This window comes from Anomaloglossus baeobatrachus, chromosome 2 (assembly GCF_048569485.1).
Source record: "Anomaloglossus baeobatrachus isolate aAnoBae1 chromosome 2, aAnoBae1.hap1, whole genome shotgun sequence".
Classification (NCBI taxonomy): Eukaryota; Metazoa; Chordata; class Amphibia; order Anura; family Aromobatidae; genus Anomaloglossus; species Anomaloglossus baeobatrachus.
In genome coordinates this window covers 265,367,230-265,394,132 of record NC_134354.1, presented here as the reverse complement: position 1 = coordinate 265,394,132, position 26,903 = coordinate 265,367,230, and the positions used below count along the sequence as shown (strand labels likewise).

The window sequence follows — 26,903 nt, the reverse complement described above, 5'->3', positions numbered from 1 at the left end:
CGTGTGACAGCATTAATCTCAGCCAGACAAGCTGAGATAGCTTGTAGTGCCCACACGGCTGCAAAGGCCGGGGCACAAGACGCGCCCGTGGCCTCATAGATGGACTTCACCAGGAGCTCTATCTGCCTGTCAGTGGCATCCTTTAGCGATGAGCCATCTGCAACCGATACCACAGATCTAGCCGCCAATCTAGAGACTGGAGGATCCACCTTGGGACATTGAGCCCAACCCTTAACGACTTCAGAGGAGAAGGGGTAACGCGTGTCAGTGAGGCGCTTAGTAAAGCGCTTGTCCGGAACCGCTCTGGCCTTCTGGACAGCGTCTCTGAAGTTAGAGTGATCGAAAAACGCACTACGTGTACGTTTGGGGAACCGAAACTGGTGTTTCTCCTGCTGAGACGCCGACTCCTCTACAGGAGGAGGCGGGGGTGAGAGATCCAACACCTGGTTGATGGACGAGATAAGATCATTCACTAAGGCGTCCCCTTCAGGTGTATCAAGGTTAAGGGCGACGTCCGGGTCAGAGCCCTGAGCTGCGACGTCCGCCTCGTCCTCCAGAGAGTCCTCAAGCTGCGAACCCGAGCAGCGTGAAGAAGTCGGGGAAGATTCCCAGCGAGCCCGCTTAGCCGGTCTAGGACTGTGGTCCGGGCAGGAGTCCTCCACGTGGGACCTAGGGCCCAACCTGGGAGAACGCTGCGGCGCGGACCGAGAGGGGCCTGGAGGCGACGATCCCACAGGGGCCGGGGCCTGTGTAAGGACCGGTCTGGACTGCAAAGCTTCTAGCAGCTTGGCAGACCATTTGTCCATAGACTGAGCCATGGATTGTGAAAGTGACTCAGAGAGTTTCTCAGCAAAAGAGGCGAACTCTGTCCCTGCCGCCTGGACAGGGGGAGCAGGGGGGTCTACATGAGCCGAGGGGTCCACTAGTGACCGAGGCTCCGGCTGAGCAAGCGAAACAGGGGTCGAGCATTGCTCACAGTGAGGGTAGGTGGAACCCGCAGGTAACATAGCCCCACAAGAGGTACAGGCCGCAAAAAAACCCTGTGCCTTAACAGCTTTGCTCCTTGTGGACGACATGCTGTTGTCTCCTAGGAGAATGATCACTGAGGGTATATGGGCAAAAAAGGGTATACAGCCCGACCGAACAGAAATATATATATATAAATATGTATCTATTCCGGCACCCTAGGGGGGGACCAGCACCGGGTGACCGGTGTGGCTTACCGACCGCTAACAAGCGGCGTGTGTGTGCCCTCCAGATTCCCTGCCTTAGGTCCCCCGGAGCTGCAGAGCTGTTCCTGAGAATCCTCCACCGGCAGAATGCCCAAAAAATGGCTGCCGGAGCTCTCAGGGGAGGAGTGGAGCCGTGGGCGGCGCCAGGAAAGTGCGGGAATCTGGGGTCCCCACAGTGATCAGTGAGGGGGGAGGAAACATGCAGGATGCTCCAGCCCTCACATCCGACGTCAGGTCGGCAGACCCGCCCTTACCCCTGACAGGCAGGCCCGGGGGGCGGGATTTTTGCGACTAGGCCGCGATGAAGCCGGGGACTAAATTTGAGACCGCGCCCGACAAGCAGGCACGGTCGGCGCGGAAGTCCGCCGGCCTTCTCAATTCAGCAGCTGCCGCAGCGTCCGGGAAGAAGGTGCGCTCCACACAGTCCCCAATGGGGACACAGAGTACCTTAGAGTTGCAGGGCCCGATCCCTGAGGTTGAATAGACTCCGGTCCGGCAGATTCCCACAGGGGCTGCGGAGGGAGCACGGTCCCAGTAAATGGATGACCGCTCAGGATCCCACTTCTCCCAGAGCCTTTGTACTCGCAATGGGTACCTCAACCTTAACAACACCGCCGACGTAGTGGGGTGAGAAGGGAACATGCCGGGGGCCCCTTGGGGGCCCTCTTTTCTTCCAACCGACATAACTAATATGAGAATGCATGAGTGGATGTGTGCCTCCTTCCACACAAAGCATAAAACTGAGGAGCCCGTGAACCACGGGAGGGTGTATAGGCAGAGGGGAGGGGTTACACTTTTTAAAGTGTAATACTTTGTGTGGCCTCCGGAGGCAGAAGCTATACACCCAATTGTCTGGGTCTCCCAATGGAGCGACAAAGAAAAGCAACTATGTGTTTCTTATCTGTGTGTGTGCTTGAGTGTGTGCAATGGTTAGACTAAAGGGTATATTAGCCAGTGATTAACATTACAGAACTAGAAACTCAAGTGCATGGCAGTCTGAAAGGCCCATGCTGTGATTGACACCTCACAGGTAATGCACAATCACTATTGACAGGTGTGGGCAGGGAAGCTCAATCAGCTCTGCTGTGTTCCTGGTTCTAAATTCTTTGATTGTTTAAGAATGGCTTCAAACAGTAATCTATGTGTTACACTTTTGGATTCAGAATCTACTTGCCTACATTACGTTGTCATTAAAATATTTCAGAGTTTCCTGTAAACACATAAACACACCTACTAGAATTTGCCACAAAAATAAAGGGCAATGTATAACGTACAAACAACTTCAGGAGACCTCTCCATTGTATGCACAATGGTAGGGTGTCATCCCAATACATCAGCAAGTATTAAAGATCCTTATCTTCCCAGACACACTCTGTCATGGGTCTCTTATATACATTGGCGGGTTTCTTCCGACGACAGTTAAATGTGTATGGGGTCTTCATTCCCTCACATCACATACTGAAAACATTCTTAAGGCAAATCTACAGAAGGAGCAGCATAGGTGTACCTGATACAATGTTGACAATTCGGTATGGAATGCCCAGTGTTTGGTAAAACTCTTCTGCTGTCGTGATCATCTCTTCAAACATCTCCCATGATTTGTTATCATGAGGCGATGCATAAACAAACTGTTCAATCTAAGAAAAAAGGATAATAAAAGGAACAGATAGGTTAAAAAACTAAATAACAAGTGAAACATGAAATGCCCAACATGTAAGGGATTGTTGTTTATTCCTTTTAATGTTTCCACAACAGGGTCCAGTGAAGAAGAAAGAATTTCATATGTCGGGAAGGGGTTAAAGTGTCAGCAAAATAGACCAAGAAATCGTTTCAAATTGTTGTTTAAAATGTAGACTGGATGCTCTGCAATGTCACAGAAAGATCTACCGATCAAGGTTAATGGTTTTTAAAATATATTTATATAAACCAAGAAATACGGACTCATTTTTTCTGGCGATTGTGCGGAGATAAAGATGAATCATATCCTTAGCTTTCATTTACCTTCTCAAATTGGTGAACTCTGAAGATTCCCCGAGTATCTCTTCCATGGGAACCCACTTCTTGACGAAAGCAGGTAGACAGACCGGCATATCGGATCGGCAAGTCTTCAGGCTTCAACCACTCATCCCGATGTAAAGCAGCAATTGGCTGTTCTGACGTAGCAATCAGATACTTCTCGTCAATGGAGCTATCATCTTGATTTTCACTACCTTTTCCAATTACCTAATGTAAAAAGAAAAAATATATCAGTTTTCGGTTATTGTCTAACAAGCGAGGAATTACTTTCAAATATTGAACTACCAGTAAGCTACGGTGACTCTAGTCCAAGGGGTCGGCAATCTATGTTTTGTGGTGCGATGATTTAAAAAGACAAATAATTTGAAGTTCTCAATGCGGCGTCCAACATGGAAGTCATAGCACACACTGAGGGTATATTCACACAGGCCATATAGGCAGCAGATTATTTGCATATTTGGATCAAACATTCACTACATAATGTAGTATCAGTATTCAACTGAATTAGCACCGCTGTGCATGAAAGGGTTAAAAATCAAAACTATAAAAATACATACCATATTTAACATGATGCACTCAATTAGCTGTGGATTTTTTTACCTACATATGGACGTGGGTTTTTCTTAAACCCCTTAAAAAAAAACATGTGACGTACTGGTATGGCTTCCTGGCCTTGATGCAGGCTCGACTTAACAGCCCGCATCTTTACCCGCACATGACAGCTGATTTTATGAGCCATCACGTGCCTCTAACAGCCACGTGTTTAACATTTCCCTGTCCATAGCTATTAACCTGTTAAAAGCCACTGTCAATCTCTGACAACAGCAGTTAACATGCGCCGGTAGGGGGGGGGCGTCATACTATGCTCCCACCGGTGTGCCAGTACTATGATTGCGGGGCGCTGATGGGTTGTCATGATAGCCGGGGGTCAGATGATATCCCTTGTGTATCATGACTCATGTGAACACCTGTCCATGGCTGTCGTTTACAGATGATCATGATTATAGTTATACAGAGCAGTGCTAATGCACTGCTATGTATAACACAAGCAATCAGATGATAGCAGCTTCATTAAATACAGTAAAAAAATGTTTTTGAAAAAAAAAATTAAAAAAAAAAAACCCACTTCAGATTACTCACCTTTTGCCACATTAGAAACACAATAATAATAAAAAACATCATATTTGGAATCAGTGCATTCAGAAAAATCCTATCAAAATATTAAATAAATTAATCTAAATCAGTAAATGGCGGAACGGTGGAGAACAAAATGCACGAATTGTGAGGGTGTGATGGTGTGACATTGTGGGTCATGTACCATTTTGTGTAGGTTTGTATATTAGGCACCGTGCTCTGTTGTCCATTCTGTGCACATTGCTTTGTTTGCCTGTTAATCCCCTGCTGGGTTTGTGTCCCTAGGTCTGGGGAAGGGGGCCTGGGATCCACCTAAACTCTCTGTTTACCTGGGGGATTTGTCAGTCTGGCTGAGCAGGAGAAGAGGAGTAATGTTGGGGTCACACTAAACGACAGCGACAACGACGTCGCTGTTACGTCACCATTTTCTGTGACGTAGCAGCGACCTTGTAAGTCGCTGTTATGATCGCTGCTTAGCTGTCAAACACAGCAGCCGAAGCAGCGATCATAACGACACGCGTCGCTGTGCTGCAACATGTGCAGAGAGCAGGGAGCCGCGCACACTGAGCGCTGGCTCCTTGCTCTCCTAGCTACAGTACACATCGGGTTAATTAACCCGATGTGTACTGCAGCTACATGTCACAGTGCAGAGAGCAGGGAGCCGCGCACACTGCTTAGCGCTGGCTCCTTGCTCTCCTAGCTACAGTACACATCGGGTTAATTAACCCGATGTGTACTGCAGCTACATGTCACAGTGCAGGGAGCAGGGAGCCGCGCACACTGCTTAGCGCTGGCTCCTTGCTCTCCTAGCTACAGTACACATCGGGTTAATTAACCCGATGTGTACTGCAGCTACATGTCACAGTGCAGAGAGCAGGGAGCCCGCGCACACTGCTTAGCGCTGGCTCCTTGCTCTCCTAGCTACAGTACACATCGGGTTAATTAACCCGATGTATACTGCAGCTACATGTCACAGTGCAGGGAGCAGGGAGCCGCGCACACTGCTTAGCGCTGGCTCCTTGCTCTCCTAGCTACAGTACACATCGGGTTAATTACACGATGTGTACTGCAGCTACATGTGCAGAGAGCAGGAGCCGGCGCTGGCAGCATGAGAGCGGTGGAGGCTGGTAACGAAGGTAAATATCGGGTAACCACCTTGGTTACCCGATGTTTACCTTGGTTACAGCTTACCGCAGCTGCCAGATGCTGGCTCCTGCTCCCTGCTCGCTTCATTTCGTCGCTCTCTCGCTGTCACACACAGCGATGTGTGCGTCACAGCGGGAGAGCGACGACCAAAAAATGAAGCTGGACATTCAGCAACGAGCGGCGACCTCACAGCAGGGGCCAGCTCGTTGCTGGATGTCACTGCAACGTCACAGAAAATGGTGACGTAGCAGCGACGTCGTTGTCGCTGTGTGTGACACCACCTTTAGATTGATCCTCTGAGGAGAGGCTAACACCCCAGAGAGACTGAGACATCCCGATTTCCCTGGAAAAGGACTGCTGGAGGATTGTGACTCATCCCCGGGACATTTATGCCATTACTGGACTATTTCACCCTTTGTGTGGAGGATTATTTGATGGACATTCTGGATTGTATGGAATAAATTTTCTTTTGATCTTTCACTCATCTCTTGCTCTGTTGATTGTGTGATATGGGAGAAGGACCCCGTGACAGAGGTTTTTTTTGGCTACCACAACATTGCAATAAGGAGGTGATCAAATCATCGTAACTACCAAATTGGTATCAGTAAATATGGCAGATCATGGCGCAAAAAGAAGGGAATTTTGTTACTTACCGTAAATTCCTTTTCTTCTAGCTCCTATTGGGAGACCCAGACGATTGGGTGTATAGCTACTGCCTCCGGAGGCCACACAAAGCATTACACTAAAAAGTGTAAGGCCCCTCCCCTTCTGGCTATACACCCCCAGTGGGATCACTGGCTCACCAGTTTTAGTGCAAAAGCAAGAAGGAGGAAAGCCAATAACTTGGTTAAACAAATTCACTCCGAGTAACATCGGAGAACTGAAAAACCGTTCAACATGAACAACATGTGTACCCGAAAAAACCCAAAAATCCCGAAGGACAACAGGGCGGGTGCTGGGTCTCCCAATAGGAGCTAGAAGAAAAGGAATTTACGGTAAGTAACAAAATTCCCTTCTTCTTCGGCGCTCCATTGGGAGACCCAGACGATTGGGACGTCCAAAAGCTGTCCCTGGGTGGGTAAAGAAATACCTCATGTTAGAGCTGCGAAGACAGCCCTCCCCTACGGGGAGGCAACTGCCGCCTGCAGGACTCTTCTACCTAGGCTGGCGTCCGCCGAAGCATAGGTATGCACCTGATAATGTTTGGTGAAAGTGTGCAGACTCGACCAGGTAGCTGCCTGGCACACCTGTTGAGCCGTAGCCTGGTGTCGCAATGCCCAGGACGCACCCACGGCTCTGGTAGAATGGGCCTTCAGCCCTGATGGAACCGGAAGCCCAGCAGAACGGTAGGCTTCAAGAATTGGTTCTTTGATCCATCGAGCCAGGGTGGCCTTAGAAGCCTGCGACCCTTTGCGCTTACCAGCGACAAGGACAAAGAGTGCATCCGAACGGCGCAGGGGCGCCGTGCGGGAAATGTAGATTCTGAGTGCTCTCACCAGATCTAACAAATGTAAATCCTTCTCATACCGATGAACTGCATGAGGACAAAACGAAGGCAAAGAGATATCCTGATTAAGATGAAAAGAGGATACCACCTTCGGGAGAAACTCCTGAATGGGGCGCAGCACTACCTTGTCCTGGTGGAAGACCAGGAAGGGAGCCTTGGAAGACAGCGCTGCTAGCTCAGACACTCTCCGAAGAGATGTGATCGCTACCAGAAAAACCACTTTCTGTGATAGTCTAGAAAGGGAAACCTCCCTCAGAGGCTCGAAGGGCGGCTTCTGGAGGGCAACTAGTACCCTGTTCAGATCCCATGGATCTAACGGCCGCTTGTACGGGGGTACAATATGACAAACCCCCTGCAGGAACGTGCGCACCTTAGGAAGTTGTGCTAGACGCTTCTGAAAAAAGACGGATAGCGCCGAGACTTGCCCTTTAAGGGAGCCGAGCGACAAACCTTTTTCTAACCCAGATTGCAGGAAAGAAAGAAAGGTAGGCAATGCAAATGGCCAGGGAGACACTCCCTGAGCAGAGCACCAGGATAAGAATATCCTCCACGTTCTGTGGTAGATCTTAGCGGACGTGGGCTTCCTAGCCTGTCTCATGGTGGCAACGACCCCTTGGGATAATCCTGAAGACCCTAGGATCCAGGACTCAATGGCCACACAGTCAGGTTCAGGGCCGCAGAATTCCGATGGAAAAACGGCCCTTGGGACAGTAAGTCTGGTCGGTCTGGTAGTGCCCACGGTTGGCCGACCGTGAGATGCCACAGATCCGGATACCACGCCCTCCTTGGCCAGTCTGGGGCGACGAGTATGACGCGGCTGCAGTCGGATCTGATCTTGCGTAGCACTCTGGGCAAGAGTGCCAGAAGTGGAAACACATAAGGGAGCCGGAACTGCGACCAATCTTGCACTAAGGCGTCTGCCGCCAGAGCTCTGTGATCGCGGGACCGTGCTATGAAGGTTGGGACCTTGTTGTTGTGCCTGGACGCCATTAGGTCGACGTCCGGCCTTCCCCAGCGGCTACAGATTTCCTGAAACACGTCCGGGTGAAGGGACCATTCCCCTGCGTCCATGCCCTGGCGGCTGAGGAAGTCTGCTTCCCAGTTTTCTACGCCGGGGATGTGAACTGCGGATACGGTGGAGGCCGTGGCTTCCACCCACATCATAATCCGCCGGACTTCCTGGAAGGCTTGCCGACCTTGGTGATTGATGTATGCCACCGCTGTGGAGTTGTCCGATTGAATTCGGATCTGCTTCCCTTCCAGCCACTGTTGGAAGGCTAGTAGGGCAAGATACACTGCTCTGATTTCCAGAACATTGATCTGAAGGGTGGACTCCTGCTGAGTCCACGTACCCTGAGCCCTGTGGTGGAGAAACACTGCTCCCCACCCTGACAGACTCGCGTCTGTCGTGACTACCGCCCAAGACGGTGGTAGGAAGGATCTTCCCTGTGATAATGAGGTGGGAAGAGGCCACCATTGCAGAGAGTCCTTGGCCGTCTGTGAAAGGGATACTTTCCTGTTCAGGGATGTTGAATTCCCGTCCCATTGGCGGAGAATGTCCCAATAAGAGGACGCAGATGAAACTGCGCAAACGGAACCGCCTCCATTGCCGCCACCATCTTCCCGAGGAAGTGCATGAGGCGTCTTAAGGAGTGCGACTGACCGTGACGGAGAGTCTGCACCCCGGTCTGTAGTGACCGCTGCTTGTCCAGCGGAAGCTTCACTAGCGCTGAGAGGGTATGAAACTCCATGCCAAGATACGTTAGTGATTGGGTCGGTGACAGGTTTGACTTTGAGAAGTTGATGATCCACCCGAACGTCTGGAGAGTCTCCAGTGCAACATTCAGGCTGAGTTGGCATGCCTCTTGAGAGGGTGCCTTGACAAGTAGATCGTCCAAGTAAGGGATCACAGAGTGTCCCTGTGAGTGCAAGACTGCTACCACTGCCGCCATGACCTTGGTGAACACCCGTGGGGCTGTCGCCAGACCAAATGGCAGAGCTACGAACTGGAGATGTTCGTCTCCTATCACAAAACGTAGAAAATGTTGGTGCTCTGTAGCAATCGGCACGTGGAGATAAGCATCTTTGATGTCTATTGATGCTAGGAAATTTCCTTGAGACATTGAGGCAATGACGGAGCGGAGGGTTTCATCCGGAACCGCCTGGCCTCCACGTGCTTGTTGAGCAGTTTTGGGTCCAGAACGGAACGGAAAGAGCCGTCCTTTTTTGGCACCACAACCAGATTGGAGGAAAACCGTGTCTTGTTCCTGAAGAGGAACAGGGATTACCACTCCTTCTGCCTGCAGAAGAGCATCGGCTCGGTGGCTCGGTGGGGACGTTCTGAAGAATCGAGTCGGAGGACGAGAACAGAACTCTGTCCTGTGCACGTGGGCACAATGTCCCTCACCCACCGGTCTGTGACCTGTGGCAGCTAAATGTCGCCAAAGGCGAGCGAGTCTGCGATCAACCGCGGATGCGGAGAGATGAGAGAGCTGAGAGTCATGAGGAGACCGCCTTGGTAGCGGTTCCTCCGGCTGCCTTCCTTGGGCGTGATTGAGCCCCCGGAAGCTGAGCCCCTCTGAGGCTTTTCAGCTCTTTTGGACGAGGACAATTGGGACCTGCCCGAGCTTGGGAAGGACCGAAACCTCGACTGTCCTTCCAGGACAGCATTAATAGAGTAAGTCGCAATGCAGACATTGCGAGGTTACGGACGCCCCTGCGGCACAAATGTACATATGCTCAAGACCAGCTGTGCAAGAACAGCTGAAAAGCTTAGGGTGCCCATACGGCTGCAAATGCCGGAGCAACCGACACGCCGATAGCCTCATAGACAGATTTCAACCAGAGTCCATCTGTCTAGCAGCTTTAAGTGAAGTCCCATCTCCACTGCAACTATGCTCTAGCCGCAAGCCTGGAGATTGGAGAATCCACCTTTGGACCCTGTGTCCCGCGCTTGACCACGTCAGGGGGAAAAGGATAACGTGTATCCTTAATACGTTTGGAGAAAACGCTTATCTGGTAAGCGTGGTGTTCCTGGACTGCTTCTCTGAAGTCAGCGTGGCCAGAAAAATACTCAATATACGTTTGAGCTACTGAAATGGGACTTCTCCTGCTGTGAAGCTGACTCCTCCGCTGGGGGAGCTGAGGGAGAAAGATCCAACAATCCATTGATGGACGCTATAGGATCATTCCTTATGGCGTCACCATCCGGTGTATCCGGATTGAGAGCGGTGTCAGGATCAAAGTCCTGATGAGCTACGTCTGCCTCATCATACAGAGAGCCTCCTGGGACCCCCCCCGGAGCACCGATTTTATTCCAAATGAGGGTGGCCAGGGAGCAATGATCCAGATTGCCCATGGCCTGTCCGGACTGCAAGTCTCTATCCCATTGCAACTCCATCCCTGTCCTTGGACAGGGTTGACAGGTGGTTCCTTTGGCCACGTCTAGTAGAGACCCCGGCTGACCAAGTGCTACAGGGGAGCATTGCACACAATGGGGTTCAGTGCCGTGGAACAGTATCACATGCAGCAAAAACAGCATCGAAAGCCTGTGTTGCTTATATGCTGCTGCCGGCTAGCCATCTAGGATATAGAGCCAAGAATGGCGACCGTACAGTGCAATGTATAGCATACAAGCATAAAGTACAAAAGAACACTGCAGCACATGCAATACAAGCAGCATAGAAAGCCTGTGCCTTGGCACCCCTGCTTTTCTGCTGCTGTAGACTAGCCATCTAGGGGAATATAGCCCAGAATAGCGACCATACAGTGCAATGTATAGCATACAAGCATAAGTACAAATGAACACTGCAACCCCTGCAATACAAGCAGCATAGAAAAAACCTGTGCCTCAGCACCCTTGCTTTTCTGCTGCTGTAGTCTAGTCATTCTAGGCGAAAATAGCCCAGACTAGCGACCGTACAGTGCAGTGTATAGCATACAAGCATAAATACACATGAACACTTCCGTACATGCAATACAAGCAGCATAGAAAGCCTGTGCCTTAGCACCCCTGCTTTCCTGCTGCTGATGTGTCGCCATCTAAGAGGGCATATAGCCAAAAATAGCGACCTATGCAGTGTAAGCATAAAATACAAATGGACAACTGCGGTATTTAGTGGGGTCAGCACTTCAGGTGCCGCTTACCGCCCGCCTATAAGCGGGTGTGTGGTCGCCCTAGTCCTGTGCCTGGTTGCCCAGAGTCCGATCTCTCAGCTCGGACTGCAGGAATGGCTGCCGGCGTCCTTCTCCAGCTCGTGTGGGTAGGGGCGGGCCGTGGGCGTGCCCCCAAGTCAGAGCGGGAAACCGGCGTCCCACAGTGTCCAGTGAGAGGGCTGGAGCATGTAAATAAGGCTCCAGCCCTCGGCGCTGCTGAGTGTACAGCGTCTCTCCCCTACCCTGATTGACAGGGTGGGGGCGGGAACGAAGCGGAGCTAGGCCGCAAAAGCCGGGGACTGGATTTATAAGCGCCGCCGCCGTAAAAGCGCGGTCGGCGCTAAGTCCCCGGCGCACTACAAGTCCCAGCCGCGCCGCCGCTCCCGGAGCGTCCGGCGCGGTAGTTCCCAATACATAAAGTCACTCAGCTAGGCTGCAGTGACTGTAACCCTTTACTGTCCCCGGCGCACTAGCACACCCAGCAAGTCTGGAGTGTGCTGTGCCTGTGTGTACGGGGACACAGAGTACCTGAATGGTGCAGGGCCATGTCCCTGAACGGTACCCAGCTCCGTATCCAGCAGGTTCAATGGGTCTGTGGATGGAGCCCGGCCTCAGGGCTTTGGGGCCGGTAAGATCCCACTTCCTCAGAGCCCCTCAGGGGGATGTGGAAGGAAAACAGCATGTGGGCTCCAGCCGCCGTACCAGCAATAGGTACCTCAACCTTACAAACCACCAGCGGGGTGAGAAGGGAGCATGCTGGGGGCCCTATATGGGCCCTCTTTTCTTCCATCCGATATAGTCAGCAGCTACTGCTGACTAAACAGTGGAGCTATGCGTGGATGTCTGACCTCCTTCGCACAAAGCAGAAAACTGGTGAGCCAGTGATCCCACTGGGGGTGTATAGCCAGAAGGGGAGGGGCCTTACACTTTTTAGTGTAATGCTTTGTGTGGCCTCCGGAGGCAGTAGCTATACACCCAATCGTCTGGGTCTCCCAATGGAGCGCCGAAGAAAGTAGGTTCTTTCCAAACGCTGAGCAGTCAGACTTCTCTCCACTGTCACACGTGACCCAATCCCTGTAATTGCCACCTGAAGCACCACAATGTGTTATCTTTTTATAACAATAGGAAGGAAGATGAAAAAACTCTAATCAGGTTGGTAAATCTCAGCAAAGTGCAAGACATGTAGAGCAAAGTATGGGCAATAGAACTCCACTTTTTCTGGAAATAGTGAAGTATTATCATATGTTCTTCTGGGAGCTTGGTTGGATTAGGGCTACGATTCCAGGGAGATATTTTGTAGTGGTACATAGGGAGATTAACTAATAAACTATTGTTATCTACAAGAATATATGGAGTTATATTCAATCTTGTGGACTGCAGATACCAGTCGATAGTGCTACAGAAAGTCTGAGACTGGAGTAACACGCTGCGTTATGGCCAAAAGCAATGCTCTCCTGCAGGGTGAATTAGGCACCTCAGTGTTACCACACACTAGTGTGCCCATTCATGGCAGCAGGTGGGCACGACTGATGGACTAATTGTAAACACTCACCTTATACAGCTCCTCATCAAACTGGCTTAGCTGGGCTACTTCCTGCATTATATCCTTCCTCATGAAGAATGGTGTATAGATAGGAGTGTAACCTTTTGCAGCCAATGTCTGAAGTGCATACTGGATAACAGCTTGTTCCAAAAAAACCAATGGACCCTACAGAGAAAGAGAACGAAGGGGAAAAAGTAACAAACACCGATTTACGACAAGTATACTTTTATGGAAAAGATTTGTTTCCAATCAACTTTTACAGAAAAGCAATGAAAACAGCAGCAAGTAAATGAACTCTGATGATTAGGGATGAGCGAGCACTATCATGCTTGGTACTTGTAACGCGCAAATTGGACGCTGTCATGGGCGGGTCTCGAGTACCCGAGTATAATGGAAGTCAATGGGGAACTCGGCAGTTTTCCAAAAGATTTCCTGGAAAAGTGTTTGTATACTTTATTAAATTTTAAGGGGTTTACAATAACAGGGGAGGGGGTAATTGAAGTATTTAAAATGCATTCTTAAAAATATTGTTGAAATAACAAAGAAGGGGAAGAGGAAGGGAAGAAAGGGTAAGCTAAAAGTGGATGGGAAGGGGTATTGGAGGGGAAGTGGGAATGGAAGGAGTTAGGGAATATAAAGGGGGAGGAGAAAGGGAAGGAGGAAAACGTTGAGGCAATTTGTTAAGTTTCAAAGTCAAGCAAGATTATAAACTCATATTCATTTAGCACAGTATATAAACACATTCGGAAGAAAGGAATTTTGTTTACTTACCGTAAATTCCTTTTCTTCTAGCTCCTATTGGGAGACCCAGACAATTGGGTGTATAGCTTCTGCCTCCGGAGGCCACACAAAGTATTACACTTTAAAAAGTGTAACCCCTCCCCTCTGCCTATACACCCTCCCGTGCATCACGGGCCCATCAGTTTTGGTGCCAAAGCAGGAAGGAGGAAACTTATAAATTGGTCTAAGGTAAATTCAATCCGAAGGATGTTCGGAGAACTGAAACCATGAACCAAAAGAACAATTCAACATGAACAACATGTGTACACAAAAGAACAACAGCCCGAAGGGAACAGGGGCAGGTGCTGGGTCTCACAATAGGAGCTAGAAGAAAAGGAATTTACGGTAAGTAAACAAAATTCCCTTCTTCTTTGTCGCTCCATTGGGAGACCCAGACAATTGGGACGTCCAAAAGCAGTCCCTGGGTGGGTAAAAGAATACCTCGATAAAAAGAGCCGAAAACGGCCCCCTCTTACAGGTGGGCAACCGCCGCCTGAAGGACTCGCCTACCTAGGCTGGCATCTGCCGAAGCATAGGCATGCACCTGATAGTGTTTCGTGAAAGTGTGCAGACTCGACCAGGTAGCCGCCTGACACACCTGCTGAGCCGTAGCCTGGTGCCGCAATGCCCAGGATGCCCCTACGGCTCTGGTAGAATGGGCTTTCAGCCCTGAAGGAATCGGAAGCCCAGAAGAACGGTAGGCTTCAAGAATCGGTTCCTTGATCCACCGAGCCAAGGTTGACTTGGAAGCCTGCGACCCCTTACGCTGGCCAGCGACAAGGACAAAGAGCGCATCCGAACGGCGCAGGGGCGCCGTGCGAGAAATGTAGAGCCTGAGTACTCTCACGAGATCTAACAAATGCAAATCCTTTTCACATTGGTGAACTGGATGAGGGCAAAAAGAAGGTAAGGAGATATCCTGATTGAGATGAAAAGGGGATACCACCTTAGTGAAAAATTCCGGGACCGGACGCAGAACCACCTTATCCTGGTGAAACACCAGGAAGGGGGCTTTGCATGACAGCGCTGCTAGCTCAGACACTCTCCGAAGTGATGTGACTGCCACTAGGAAGGCCACCTTCTGCGAAAGGCGTGATAGAGAGATATCCCGCATTGGCTCGAAAGGTGGTTTCTGAAGAGCCGTTAGCACCCTGTTAAGATCCCAGGGTTCTAGCGGACGCTTGTAAGGTGGGACTATGTGGCAAACTCCCTGCAGGAACGTGCGGACCTGCGGAAGCCTGGCTAGACGCTTTTGAAAAAACACGGAAAGCGCCGATACTTGTCCCTTGAGAGAGCCGAGAGACAAACCCTTGTCCATTCCTGATTGAAGGAAAGAAAGAAAAGTGGGTAAGGCAAACGGCCAGGGGGCAAAACCCTGATCAGCGCACCAGGATAAGAAGATCCTCCAAGCCCTGTGATAGATCTTGGCGGACGTTGGTTTCCTGGCCTGTCTCATAGTGGCAATGACATCTTGAGATAACCCTGAGGACGCTAGTAGCCAGGACTCAATGGCCACACAGTCAGGTTGAGGGCCGCAGAATTCAGATGGAAAAATGGCCCTTGAGACAGCAAGTCTGGTCGGTCTGGGAGTGCCCACGGTTGACCCACCGTGAGGTGCCACAGATCCGGGTACCACGACCTCCTCGGCCAGTCTGGAGCGATGAGGATGGCGCGGCGGCAGTCGGACCTGATCTTGCGTAACACTCTGGGCAGCAGTGCCAGAGGAGGAAATACATAAGGTAGTCGAAACTGCGACCAATCTTGAACTAATGCGTCCGCCGCCAGAGCTCTGTGATCTTGAGACCGTGCCATGAATGCCGGGACTTTGTTGTTGTGCCGAGACGCCATTAGGTCGACGTCCGGCGTTCCCCAGCGGCAACAGATCTCTTGAAACACGTCCGGGTGAAGAGACCATTCCCCTGCGTCCATGCCCTGGCGGCTGAGAAAGTCTGCTTCCCAGTTTTCTACGCCCGGGATGTGAACTGCGGAGATGGTGGAGGCTGTGGCTTCCGCCCACAGCAGAATCCGCCGAACTTCTTGGAAGGCTTGACGACTACGTGTGCCGCCCTGGTGGTTGATGTACGCGACCGCCGTGGCGTTGTCCGACTGTATGCGGATCTGCCTGCCCTCCAGCCACCGATGGAACGCCTTTAGGGCTAGATACACTGCCCTTATCTCCAGAACATTGATCTGAAGGGAGGACTCTGTCGGAGTCCAGGTTCCCTGAGCCCTGTGGTGGAGAAAGACCGCTCCCCACCCTGACAGACTCGCGTCCGTCGTGACCACAGCCCAGGAAGGGGGCAGGAAGGATTTTCCCTTCGACAAAGAAGTGGGAAGAAGCCACCACTGAAGAGAGGTTTTGGCTGCCAGTGAAAGAGAGACGTTCCTGTCTAGGGACGTCGACCTCCTGTCCCATTTGCGGAGAATATCCCATTGAAGTGGACGCAGATGAAACTGCGCAAAGGGAACTGCCTCCACTGCTGCCACCATCTTCCCTAGGAAGTGCATGAGGCGCCTCAAGGGGTGTGACTGGGCCCGAAGGAGAGAGTGCACCCCTGTCTGTAGCGAACGCTGTTTGTCCAGCGGAAGCTTGACTATCGCTGAGAGAGTATGAAACTCCATCCCGAGGTAAGTCAGTGATTGGGTCGGTGTCAATTTTGACTTTGGGAAATTGATGATCCACCCGAACCTCTGGAGAGTCTCCAGAGCAATGGTCAGGCTGTGTTGACATGCCACCCGGGAGGGTGCCTTGACTAGAAGATCGTCTAAGTAAGGGATCACCGAGTGGCCCTGAGAGTGTAGGACCGCCACCACTGCTGCCATGACCTTGGTGAAGACCCGTGGGGCTGTCGCCAGGCCGAAAGGCAGTGCCACGAACTGAAGGTGTTCGTCCCCGATGGCGAAACGCAGGAAGCGTTGATGCTCTGGTGCAATCGGCACATGGAGATAAGCATCCCTGATGTCCATTGATGCTAGGAAGTCTCCTTGGGACATCGAGGCGATGACAGAGCGGAGAGATTCCATCCGGAACCGTCTGGTTCTCACGTGTCTGTTGAGCAGTTTGAGGTCCAGAACGGGACGGAATGATCCGTCCTTTTTTGGCACCATGAACAAGTTGGAGTAAAAACCGCAACCATGTTCTTGAAGGGGAACGGGGATCACAACTCCTTCTGCCTTCAGAGTGTTCACCGCCTGAAAAAGTGCATCGGCTCGCTCGGGGGGCGGAGATGTTCTGAAGAAACGAGTCGGAGGAGGAGAACTGAGCTCTATCCTGTAACCGTGAGACAGAATGTCTCTCACCCATCGGTCTTGGACATGTGGCCACCAGGCGTCGCAAAAGCGGGAGAGCCTGCCACCGACCGAGGATGCGGTTTTGGGAGGCCGAAAGTCATGAGGAGGCCGCCTTGGAGGCGGTTCCTCTGGCGGTCTTTTTAGGACGTGACTTAGACCGCCATGCAGAAGAGTTCCTCTGGCCCTTCTCTGACCTGTTGGACGTGGAGGAATGGAACCTGGCTGAGGGCCGAAAGGACCGAAACCTCAGTTGTATCTTTCGTTGCTGAGGTCTGTTTGGTTTGGACTGGGGTAAGGACGAGTCCTTTCCCTTGGATTGTTTAATAATTTCGTCCAATTGCTCGCCAAACAAACGGTCGCCAGAAAATGGCAAACCGGTTAAGAACTTCTTGGAAGCAGTCTGCCTTCCATTCGCGTAGCCACATGGCCCTGCGGACTGCCACCGAATTGGCGGATGCTACCGCTGTACGGCTCGCAGAGTCCAGGACGGCGTTCATGGCGTAGGACGAAAAGGCCGACGCCTGAGAAGTCAAAGACACAACCTGCGGAGCAGAGGTACGTGTGACCGCATTAATCTCAGACAGACAAGCTGAGATAGCCTGGAGTGCCCACACGGCTGCGAAGGCCGGAGCAAAAGACGCGCCTATGGCTTCATAGATGGATTTCATCATGAGCTCTATTTGCCTGTCAGTGGCATCCTTGAGCGATGAACCATCTGCCACTGATACTACGGATCTAGCCGCCAGTCTGGAGACTGGAGGATCCACCTTGGGACACTGAGCCCAACCCTTAACTACGTCAGGGGGGAAGGGGTAACGTGTGTCATTAAGGCGCTTAGTAAAGCGCTTGTCCGGAAATGCTCTGTGCTTCTGAACAGCATCTCTGAAGTTAGAGTGATCGAAAAACGCACTCCGTGTACGTTTGGGAAACCTAAACTGGTGTTTCTCCTTCTGCGAAGCCGACTCCTCTATAGGTGGAGTTGGAGGAGAAAGATCTAGCACCTGGTTGATGGACGCTATAAGGTCATTTACTATGGCGTCCCCTTCAGGTGTATCAAGATTGAGAGCAACGTCAGGATCAGAGCCCTGAGCTGCGACCTCCGCTTCATCCTCCAGAGAGTCCTCATGCTGAGACCCCGAACAGCGTGATGAAGTCGGGGAAGGTTCCCAGCGAGCCCGCTTAGCCGGTCTGGGACTGCGGTCCGTGTCGGAGTCCTCACCGTGGGACCTAGGTGTCACCCCAGGAGCACTTTGCTGCGCCGACCGAGAGGGGCCTGGGGGCGATGAACTCACAGTGCCCTGGGCCTGTGTTACCGGTCTGGACTGCAAGGCTTCTAGTATCTTAGCAGACCATCTGTCCATAGACTGAGCCATGGATTGTGAAAGCGACTCAGAGAGTTTCTCAGCCAAAACTGCAAACTCTGTCCCTGCCACCTGGACAGTGGAAGCCGGCGGTTCTACCTGAGGCGAGGGTCCCACCAGTGGCCGAGGCTCCTGCTGAGTGAGTGCCACAGGGGCCGAGCATTGCACACAATGAGGGTAGGTGGAACCTGCAGGTAACATAGCCGCACAAGAGGTACAGGTTGCAAAATAAGCCTGTGCCTTGGCACCCTTGCTCTTTGCGGACGACATGCTGTTGTCTCCTCTTAGAGTGATCAGTGAGGGTATATAGCCAAAAGCAAATAATGCGGCCGAACAGAGAAAATGTATACAATATATTATATATATATATATATATATATATATATATATATATATATATATATATATATATATATATATATATATACACACACACACACTTCGGCACCCAAGGGTGGCCAGCACCTGGTAACCGGTGTGGCTTACCGACCGCCCACAGCGGTTGTGTGTCCACCAGATTCCCTGCCTGGGCCTCCCAGAGCTGCAGAGCTCGTTCTGAAATCCTCCACCGGCAGAAGGAAGCCGTGGGCGTTACTAATAAAGTGCGGGAATCTGGTGCCCCACAGTGCTCAGTGAGGGGGGAGGAGGACACCAAAGTATGCTCCAGCCCTCACTGCCGACGTCCAGTCGGCCGTCCCGCCCTTACCCCTGACTGGCAGGCCCGGGGGCGGGAGTTATGGTACTAGGCCGCAGAAGCCGGGGACTAAATTTAATAACGTGGCCGGCAAACAGGCGCGGTCGGCGCGGTAGTCCCGGTCTCACAAAAACACAGCAGCCGCTGCAGCGTCTGTAACACAGGCGCTCCATGCACCGTCCCCAAGGGGACACAGAGTACCTTATAGATGCAGGGCCCTGTCCCTGATGATACCCAGTCTCCTGTCCGTCAGATTCCCCCAGGGGCTGCGGAGGGAGCCCGGTCCCAGTGAATGGTGACCGGTTAGGATCCCACTTCTCCCAGAGCCTCTAAGGGATGGGGAAGGAAAAACGGCATGTGGGCTCCAGCCTTTGTACCCGCAATAGGTACCTCAACCTTAACAGCACCGCCGACTTAGTGGGGTGAGAAGGGAGCATGCCGGGGGCCCTGTGGGGGGCCCTCTTTTCTTCCATCCGATACAATCAGCAGCTGCTGCTGACTAAAATGTGGAGCTTGCGTGAATGTGTGCCTCCTTCAACACAAAGCATAAAACTGATGGGCCCGTGATGCATGGGAGGGTGTATAGGCAGAGGGGAGGGGTTACACTTTTTAAAGTGTAATACTTTGTGTGGCCTCCGGAGGCAGAAGCTATACACCCAATTGTCTGGGTCTCCCAATGGAGCGACAAAGAAATAACATATTACATTTATATTATTTAGATAATGTCAAGGAACTAATTCAAAACAAGGTTTGGCATGTATTTCTGGGACCAAAGAGACCATTTTATTTTATATCTTTGATAGTTTTTTTCTTTTAACGCAATATTATACTCATATAAATTATGAGCTGAAACCCTGTCCGTAACTTCTGAAATAGATGGGATTCTTTCTTCTCTCCAGTTGGCTGCTAATAAATTCTTAATAACTAAGAAAATGTGACAGACAATTTATCTATACTTTTTCTCATATTCTTCTAACCCTATGGAAAGAATAACCAATTCTGGAGTAAGATTTATATCTTTTGTAGTCAATTGCTTTAAGAGGTCTCTGACTTTCTTCCATAAGGGTTTAAGTAAAGACATCCCCAGAAAATGTGGATAAAGGATCCATTTTTCCCGCAACCTCTCCAACATAGTGGTGAGTTTTCAGCAGAAAACTTGCACAACTTTAGAGGGGTATAGTACCATCTGGAATACACTTTATAATATGTCTCCTGAAGAGAAGCACAGGTTACAGTTGCATAAGTTGTTTCCAGAGCTTGTTTCCATGTACTTATAGGGAATTCCTTGTGCAAATCTTTCTCCCAATTATTTAGGTTTAGCTTTTTCTCAAATTCATAATCTTCATTTAGCAAGGAATATATATTACTGGTTTTCCAAATAATTTGGTTTAATGGATTATTCAATAAATTTATTAGGGGTTTAGAAAGCTGAAATCTAGGTTTTTTGTTTGTAAGAAAATTTTCTATACGGTACCAAATTTATTTCTCTTTATTTGGGATGTTGAATTTACTTTGTATGTTTTTGAAGGGCAAGATTTTGTTATTTTCTATTAGGTCGAGAAAATTGTTTATGTTGTATTGTTTCCATTTTATTATGTTCATTTTGGGTGTCAGAATTTGTATTGTTTCAATTGGGCAACATTTAATATCCTCCAAAGGTACATTATCTTTCATCAATGTTTTTAATAGGGATTTCCATGCCCAAAGTTCTGCTTTACTTGTTTGAAATTTAGTTAATGTTTTTTGTGTGTTTATAAGTTGGGCCAAAATGATATCTGATTTGGGAAAGTTTCGATTATAATGTTTTTCTATATGTACCAAACTATTTTTAAATTCGGTAATTAGACTATTTTGGGTCTGTTTAATGAGACTAGTTAAATAATAAGCATAAATATTCGGTAAACCTAGGCCTCCATCTGGAAAAGTGTTTGAATCCCACATTGACTTCCAATATACTTTGGTGTGCGAGTCTCGACCACTGCTTGTTACGAGTAATGAGCACCCGAGCATGGTAGATGCTTGCTCATCACTACTGATGATCAACGGATTTGTAGTCATTTTAAGGCTCATTCAAGTGTCAGTTTTTCACATAGAAGTTCTGTGTTTTTCCAAAAATCACACTATACTATGAACATCAGCCAGAAGCTGGCTTTCACAGGAGTACCATCATAACAGGAATGGAAATCTTCAACAGGCTCATGGTAACTCGGCACATCTTTTCTCCCAAACGCTTACCACTATCCACTTTTGATACCGGTCAGAAAACCCATTTAACCACTAAGGCTGCTTTCACATTTGCGTTGTTTTGCATCAGTTGCAATCCATCGCCTTGAGGAATTACGTTTTTTTCCCCATAGACTTGTATGGACGACAGATTGCGACTGATGGCCTTGCGTTGCATCCGCCGCGTGACGGATCAGACGTGGAACGACTGGACCTCAGGCAACAGGAACGCAACATGTAGCGTTTTTTGAGCGGCGGAATCCTTTTTTTTTCACTGCGCATGCTGAGCTCTTGTGCAAGTATGAAAGCAGCCTAAAGTGTGTAAAACACTATACAAGTTTGGCATCACTGTAATCCCAGAGAATCGTTCTGACGAGTAATTTTTAAATCACACAAATAACGCCATGAACACAAGACTCAAACACTGGTGGAATGCATTTTTTTTTTCTTTCCCAATTTTACATCACTTGAAATTTCTTTCCTGTTTTTCCAGGACATTAAAAGAAAAAGAAGAAAAAAAAAAAGAAGAAGCGGGAAAAACTACATCTCGGCCAGAGAAAAAAAAATTAAATACAATCCCTAATCTAGCTAAGTAAATTCAGAAATATAAATGTTATGGCGCTGAGAAGAAAAAAAATATTCTGGAAACTGGTCCTGTCATGAAGGGGTTAAGCTGATATTCCCATATTTTAGAATTGTCAGATTTGCGGCTACCTTCGGACCGATAAATCACCTATATTACTACTTTCAAACTAAAAAATTGTTTAAAAGAACTGAAGTCCTCAGTAGTTGATACCTTTTAATGGCCAACTGAAAAGATGGTAATAATAGCAAGCTTTCCAGACTACTCTGGTCTCTTCTTCAGGCTCAATATAACACAAAATCTGAAGAGTCACATATTTATACACAACAGGACATAGAATGGGGCAGTAAATAAAACAAGTTATGGGAAGCAGAACTATCACTATGGCAAGAGGCCAAACTGTTGTGGCCATAAATATTGCAGCAGTTCATAGATAAGCAGTGTGAAAGTTTTATTGTCCTCTGATTGGGGTCTGGTCCAGACTTTCAAACTGACAGCTCACTTCGGAGAACTCACCTTCAGAAAGTACCCTCTGCTTCCGGCAACTATTGCCCCCTTCTCTCCTTCAAAGCCATCCACCATAGTGACAAGATCCACATGGGAGTATTTCTTCTGTTGAGTACAATCCCCTGACAATCGTTCAACTTTGTTATCATTGTCCTAGACACAAAAACATCAGAAAGATTTTATTCCATGATTTCAATTTATGCTTAAAGGGAATCTGTCAGCAGGTTTTGCTATATAATCTATAGACAGCATGCTGTAGGGGTTAACATATGGATTTTAGCCCTGTGTCGCTTATCACAAAATGTGTTTTTGTTTACCTGTAATGTTAGGCCGGGGCCACACAGTGGACTACTGTGATCCTCGCATGACACTCGGGTCACGCTGGCAGCACAGCAGGAGCCAAATGTCATGCAAGTGTCACTGCGACTGAGATCCGATCATGCAATCGGACCACAGCTGCGGGTGGCGGGCCGGCACTGAGGAGGGGCGGGCCGTGGCTGCGGAGGGGAGGGAGAGAAATATCTCCCTCTCTCCTCCGTTGCCGGCTACTGCCTTTCTCGCCCTGCACTCGCGGTACACCGGTGTACTGCGAGTGCAGTGCGATCTTTCTCTCTCTCCCCCCATAGAATTGAATGGGTGGGAGAGAAACAAGGATCGCATTGCACCTGCAGCATGCTGCCATTGTTTTCTCGGTCCGATTACAAAATAATCGCTCATGGGAGCTGGCACATAGGCTAATATTGGTCCAAGTGGAATGCAATCGCATTGCACTCACTCCGATTTTCATGCCGTGTGTCTTAGGCCTTAGTTTAAGCCTCTTAGCTTTATCATTAGCGGGTCTGAGGAGTGTGTGATCTTAAATCTGACTCTGCCCCTTCTGTGATTAGCAGCTTCTGACTATAGAAATGTACATAGAGAGCCTGGTGTGGACAGGGCAGCTTGTTAAGCTCTGCTATATGCTAAAACTAAAATCTTTGATTGTGTCAGAACAGCTGAACTATTGATCTAAGTGATACATCGTTGGATTCAGGGTCTCTTTGCCTACATTATGCTGATCTGAAAAAAGGCACCAAAAACAGATTCCCTTTAAAATATCAACAGTACAGAAATGAGGCAAAGTAACAAAGACTATAACAATTTAACCACAGGAGAACTCGGAGTCTGTATCAAAAACACACATTTTATTTCTGTATAAATCCTTTAGACAAAGCACAATATTTACATGTCATGATCCCAATTCACATTATAAAAAAAGCTGATAGATCCAAACATGATTATGTTACTCCTCCCTATTATTTTAGATTATCACTACTATATGTCTAAAATCAAAAGGTCTTTCTTCTACTCTTTAGGTTTATCAGATTAGGTTATACACTGAGATTGATTGTGTATTAATTAATATACTGACATATTATCCCAGTCACAAATATATTCTGCCCTAGATATCTCTACATATGGGACAACATGTCCCATATACTGATTAATGCAGTTTTAAATCCATATATAGACATTTAATTAATGGCCACTAGATGGCAGTATATCTCCATATTATAAATCTCAATACTTCATATAAAGTACCTATTGTATTGGTATTGCCTTAACCCATAACGTTAATCAAGAAAAATCAGTACCAAAAAATAAGACATATTCAGAGATATCTATATAGGATAACAGAGCGTTGATAAATACCCATATTGTAACAGATTTCTTCAGGTCAATCCTCAACGTACGTTTCACATTTTGCTTTTTCAAGGAGATATACTGCCAATAATTAAATGTCTTTATACATGGATTTAAAACTGCGTTAATTAGTATTTGGGGCATGTTGTTCCATATGTAGAAAATCTAGGGCACAATATATTAGTGGCTGGAATAGTATGGCAGTATATTAATTAATACACAATCAATCTCAAAGTGTTTAACCTAATCTGACAAATCTAAAGAGTATACGAAACACATTTGATTATAGAGATATAGTAAAGAATCTAAAATAATAGGGAGGAGTAATCATGTTTGTTGGATCTATCTGCTTTTTTTTTTTATAATGTGAATTGGGATCATGACATTTAAATATTGTGTTTTGTCTTTGTCTAAAGGATTTATGCAGAAATAAATGTGTGTATTTGATACAGACTCAGAGTTCTCCTGTAGTTGCAAAGATAAAATAAGCAACCGTATCTTATTTATATTTGTAATGTATTTTTGGAACTGTTTTGTGGTGTTAAAGACTATAACAAGTAGCGTTTGTAAAGGGCATTTCTCACAAAAGACTTAAAATTCGGCCAACACTAATTCAATGGTCCTCAACCTTTCTGAACTTGAGAGCCACATTCAGGGCTAAAGGCCGCTTTACAAGCAGCGACATCGCTAAAGCTAAAGCGATGACGTTAGGGTCACGGAATTCGTAACACACATCCGGCCGCATTAGCGATGTCGTGTGTGACACCTACGTGCGATCAAAAAAGGTCGCAAAATCGTTAATCGGTGACATGCCCCCCTATTCCCAAATATCGTTGCAGCTGCAGGTACGATGTTGTTCGTTGTTCCTGAGGCAGCACACATCGCTATGTGTGACACCGCAGGAACGAGGAACCTCACCGTACCTGCGGCCACCGGCAATGAGGAAGGAAGGAGGTGGGCGGGATGTTACGTCCCGCTCATCTCCGCCCCTCCGCTTCGATTGGGCGGCCGCTTAGTGACGTCACTGTGACGCCGAACAAACCGCCCCCTTAGAAAAAAGGTGGTTCGCTGGTCACAGCAACGTCGCAAGGCAGGTAAGTAGTGTGATGGGTCCAAGCGATTTTGTGCGCCACGGGCAGCGATGTGCCGACAAACGAAGGGGGCGGGTACGCACGCTAGCGTGTAAAGCGGCCTTTAGAGAGGATCAAGAGCCACATCCAGCTCCTACCCCCCTAACAGTAGTGACACCCAGAGCCCCCATTACCAGTAGAATGACTGCCAAAGCTTTTCCACTGAAATCATACTGAGGGGAGCCCTTCTCAAATGTGTATGGGGGGTCACCCTGACGGATTGTCAGAGGAGGAGACGTCGATCAGGCATGTCCAATCCCAGACTGACGGTCATTGTGTTTGCCCAGAGATGTCTATTGGTGACTTTCATGAGCACTCCTCTGTATGGCAGAGACAGTTGAGATGTCTCTCAGCCAAGCAATTGGCCGAACGATGCTTCTAATGTCTTTTAAGGCCTTAAGTGGTGTATTTCTTCCCAAACTTAACGGATGTGATCTATATCTTGTTTTACAGTGTCCGTCTGAGAGGTCTACGTACGGCATACTGTAGGTCACTACAAACATTCAACAGGATAAGTATGATAGCATTTAACAGTTGTGACCGCTCTTCTAGTGGATATCGGAGTTTAATTCTTGCAATGTTTCTCAGATGTAACTATGAAGATTCAATAATGGCAGATATGTGATTCATGAGAATCTGCTCTGTATCAAAAACTACACCCGAATCGAGTACTGGACCTCTGATTGAAGGGGTGTGTTTCCCAGGGACAGAGGTTTTGGGTGTGCAAGCTGCCATTAGCATAGTAAAGGAGCATTCTACCTAAACTAGTATGATTATCTTATATTTTGTGATTAAGACAAAATCTTTTATAATTAGCTGAATGCATCTTTATTTATGAAAAATCAGAAAAAAATCCTGCCTTAAAGGGAACCTGTCATCAGTTTGGGGCCTATAAGCGGTGGCCACCACCAGTGGGCTGTTATATACAGCATTCCAGAATACTGTATATAAGAGCCCAGGCTGCTGTGTAGAACGTAAAAATCACTTTTATGATACTCACCTAAGGGGCGGTGCGGTGGAGTTGGGTCATATGGGCGTCTCCGTTCTCCGGTGCCAGCGCCCCCTCTTTCAACCATCTTTGTCCTCCTTCTTCTGAAGCCTGGGTGCACGACGTGTCCTATGTCATGCACACAGGCCAGCATGGAGGTCCTGCGCAAGCGCACCTTGATCTGACCTTAGCAGGGCAGATCAAAGTATTGTAGTGTGCCTGCGCTGGACCGGCGAGTGTGTAGGACATAGGACGCATCATGCACACAGAGGCTTCAGAAGAACGCCCATATGGCCCAACTCCACCGCAGAGCGACCGTTTTAGGTGAGTATTATAAAGTGATTTTTACATTCTACACAGCGGCCTGGGCTCTTATATACAGCATGTTAGAATGCTGTATATAAGACCCCACTGGTGGTGGCTGCAGCTTATAGGCCCCAAATCTGGTGACAGGTTCCCTTTAAACCATATGTTGCTGCTGAATAGATTTGTGTTTTCGGCTGAAGGTGAATGACATACCTCATCATTACTGATCGGGACACTGGGATGAAGCAAGTTTCCGATTTCTCTCAGACACTCAAACCTTGCAGCTTCTAAACGCAAGCGCTCGGCATCCGTTTCAGCTATTTTTTCATCTATTACTATCCGCAACTTCAAGATTTGAGTCACTGTCAACGACTGAAACAAGTAAAACACATTAAAGTCATTAATATATAATGCAATAAGATGAGTGAAAAACAAATGAGTAAGGAGGGAGAGGGGAAAAGGGCTAAACAGTAGGGGTATTATTCCCCTAGTGCCACTCTTTTCACTGTCTGTAGGAGACTCAAGTAATGGTATATTAAATTATTAGACTAGGCCGTCACTACTGAGGGCTATACAGTCTTTATTAAAAGGCAGATGTGGTGATCACAGGTACAATTAAGAAAAAAA

At 48.5% G+C, this 26,903-nt stretch overlaps 1 protein-coding gene across 1 annotated transcript in view; it reads right to left on the bottom strand.

Moving 5' to 3' along the window:
* The window catches only part of SARS1 (seryl-tRNA synthetase 1), a 57,196-nt gene that overhangs the window by 13,639 nt on the left and 16,654 nt on the right, over positions 1 to 26,903 (bottom strand). The window contains exons 4-8 of the mRNA XM_075335807.1: positions 26,490 to 26,648; positions 22,182 to 22,325; positions 12,743 to 12,898; positions 3,234 to 3,455; positions 2,740 to 2,869 (exon numbers count right to left, since the gene is read on the bottom strand). Coding sequence (XP_075191922.1) covers positions 2,740 to 2,869; positions 3,234 to 3,455; positions 12,743 to 12,898; positions 22,182 to 22,325; positions 26,490 to 26,648 — 811 coding nt within the window. The remainder of the gene's footprint in view (positions 1 to 2,739; positions 2,870 to 3,233; positions 3,456 to 12,742; positions 12,899 to 22,181; positions 22,326 to 26,489; positions 26,649 to 26,903) is intronic.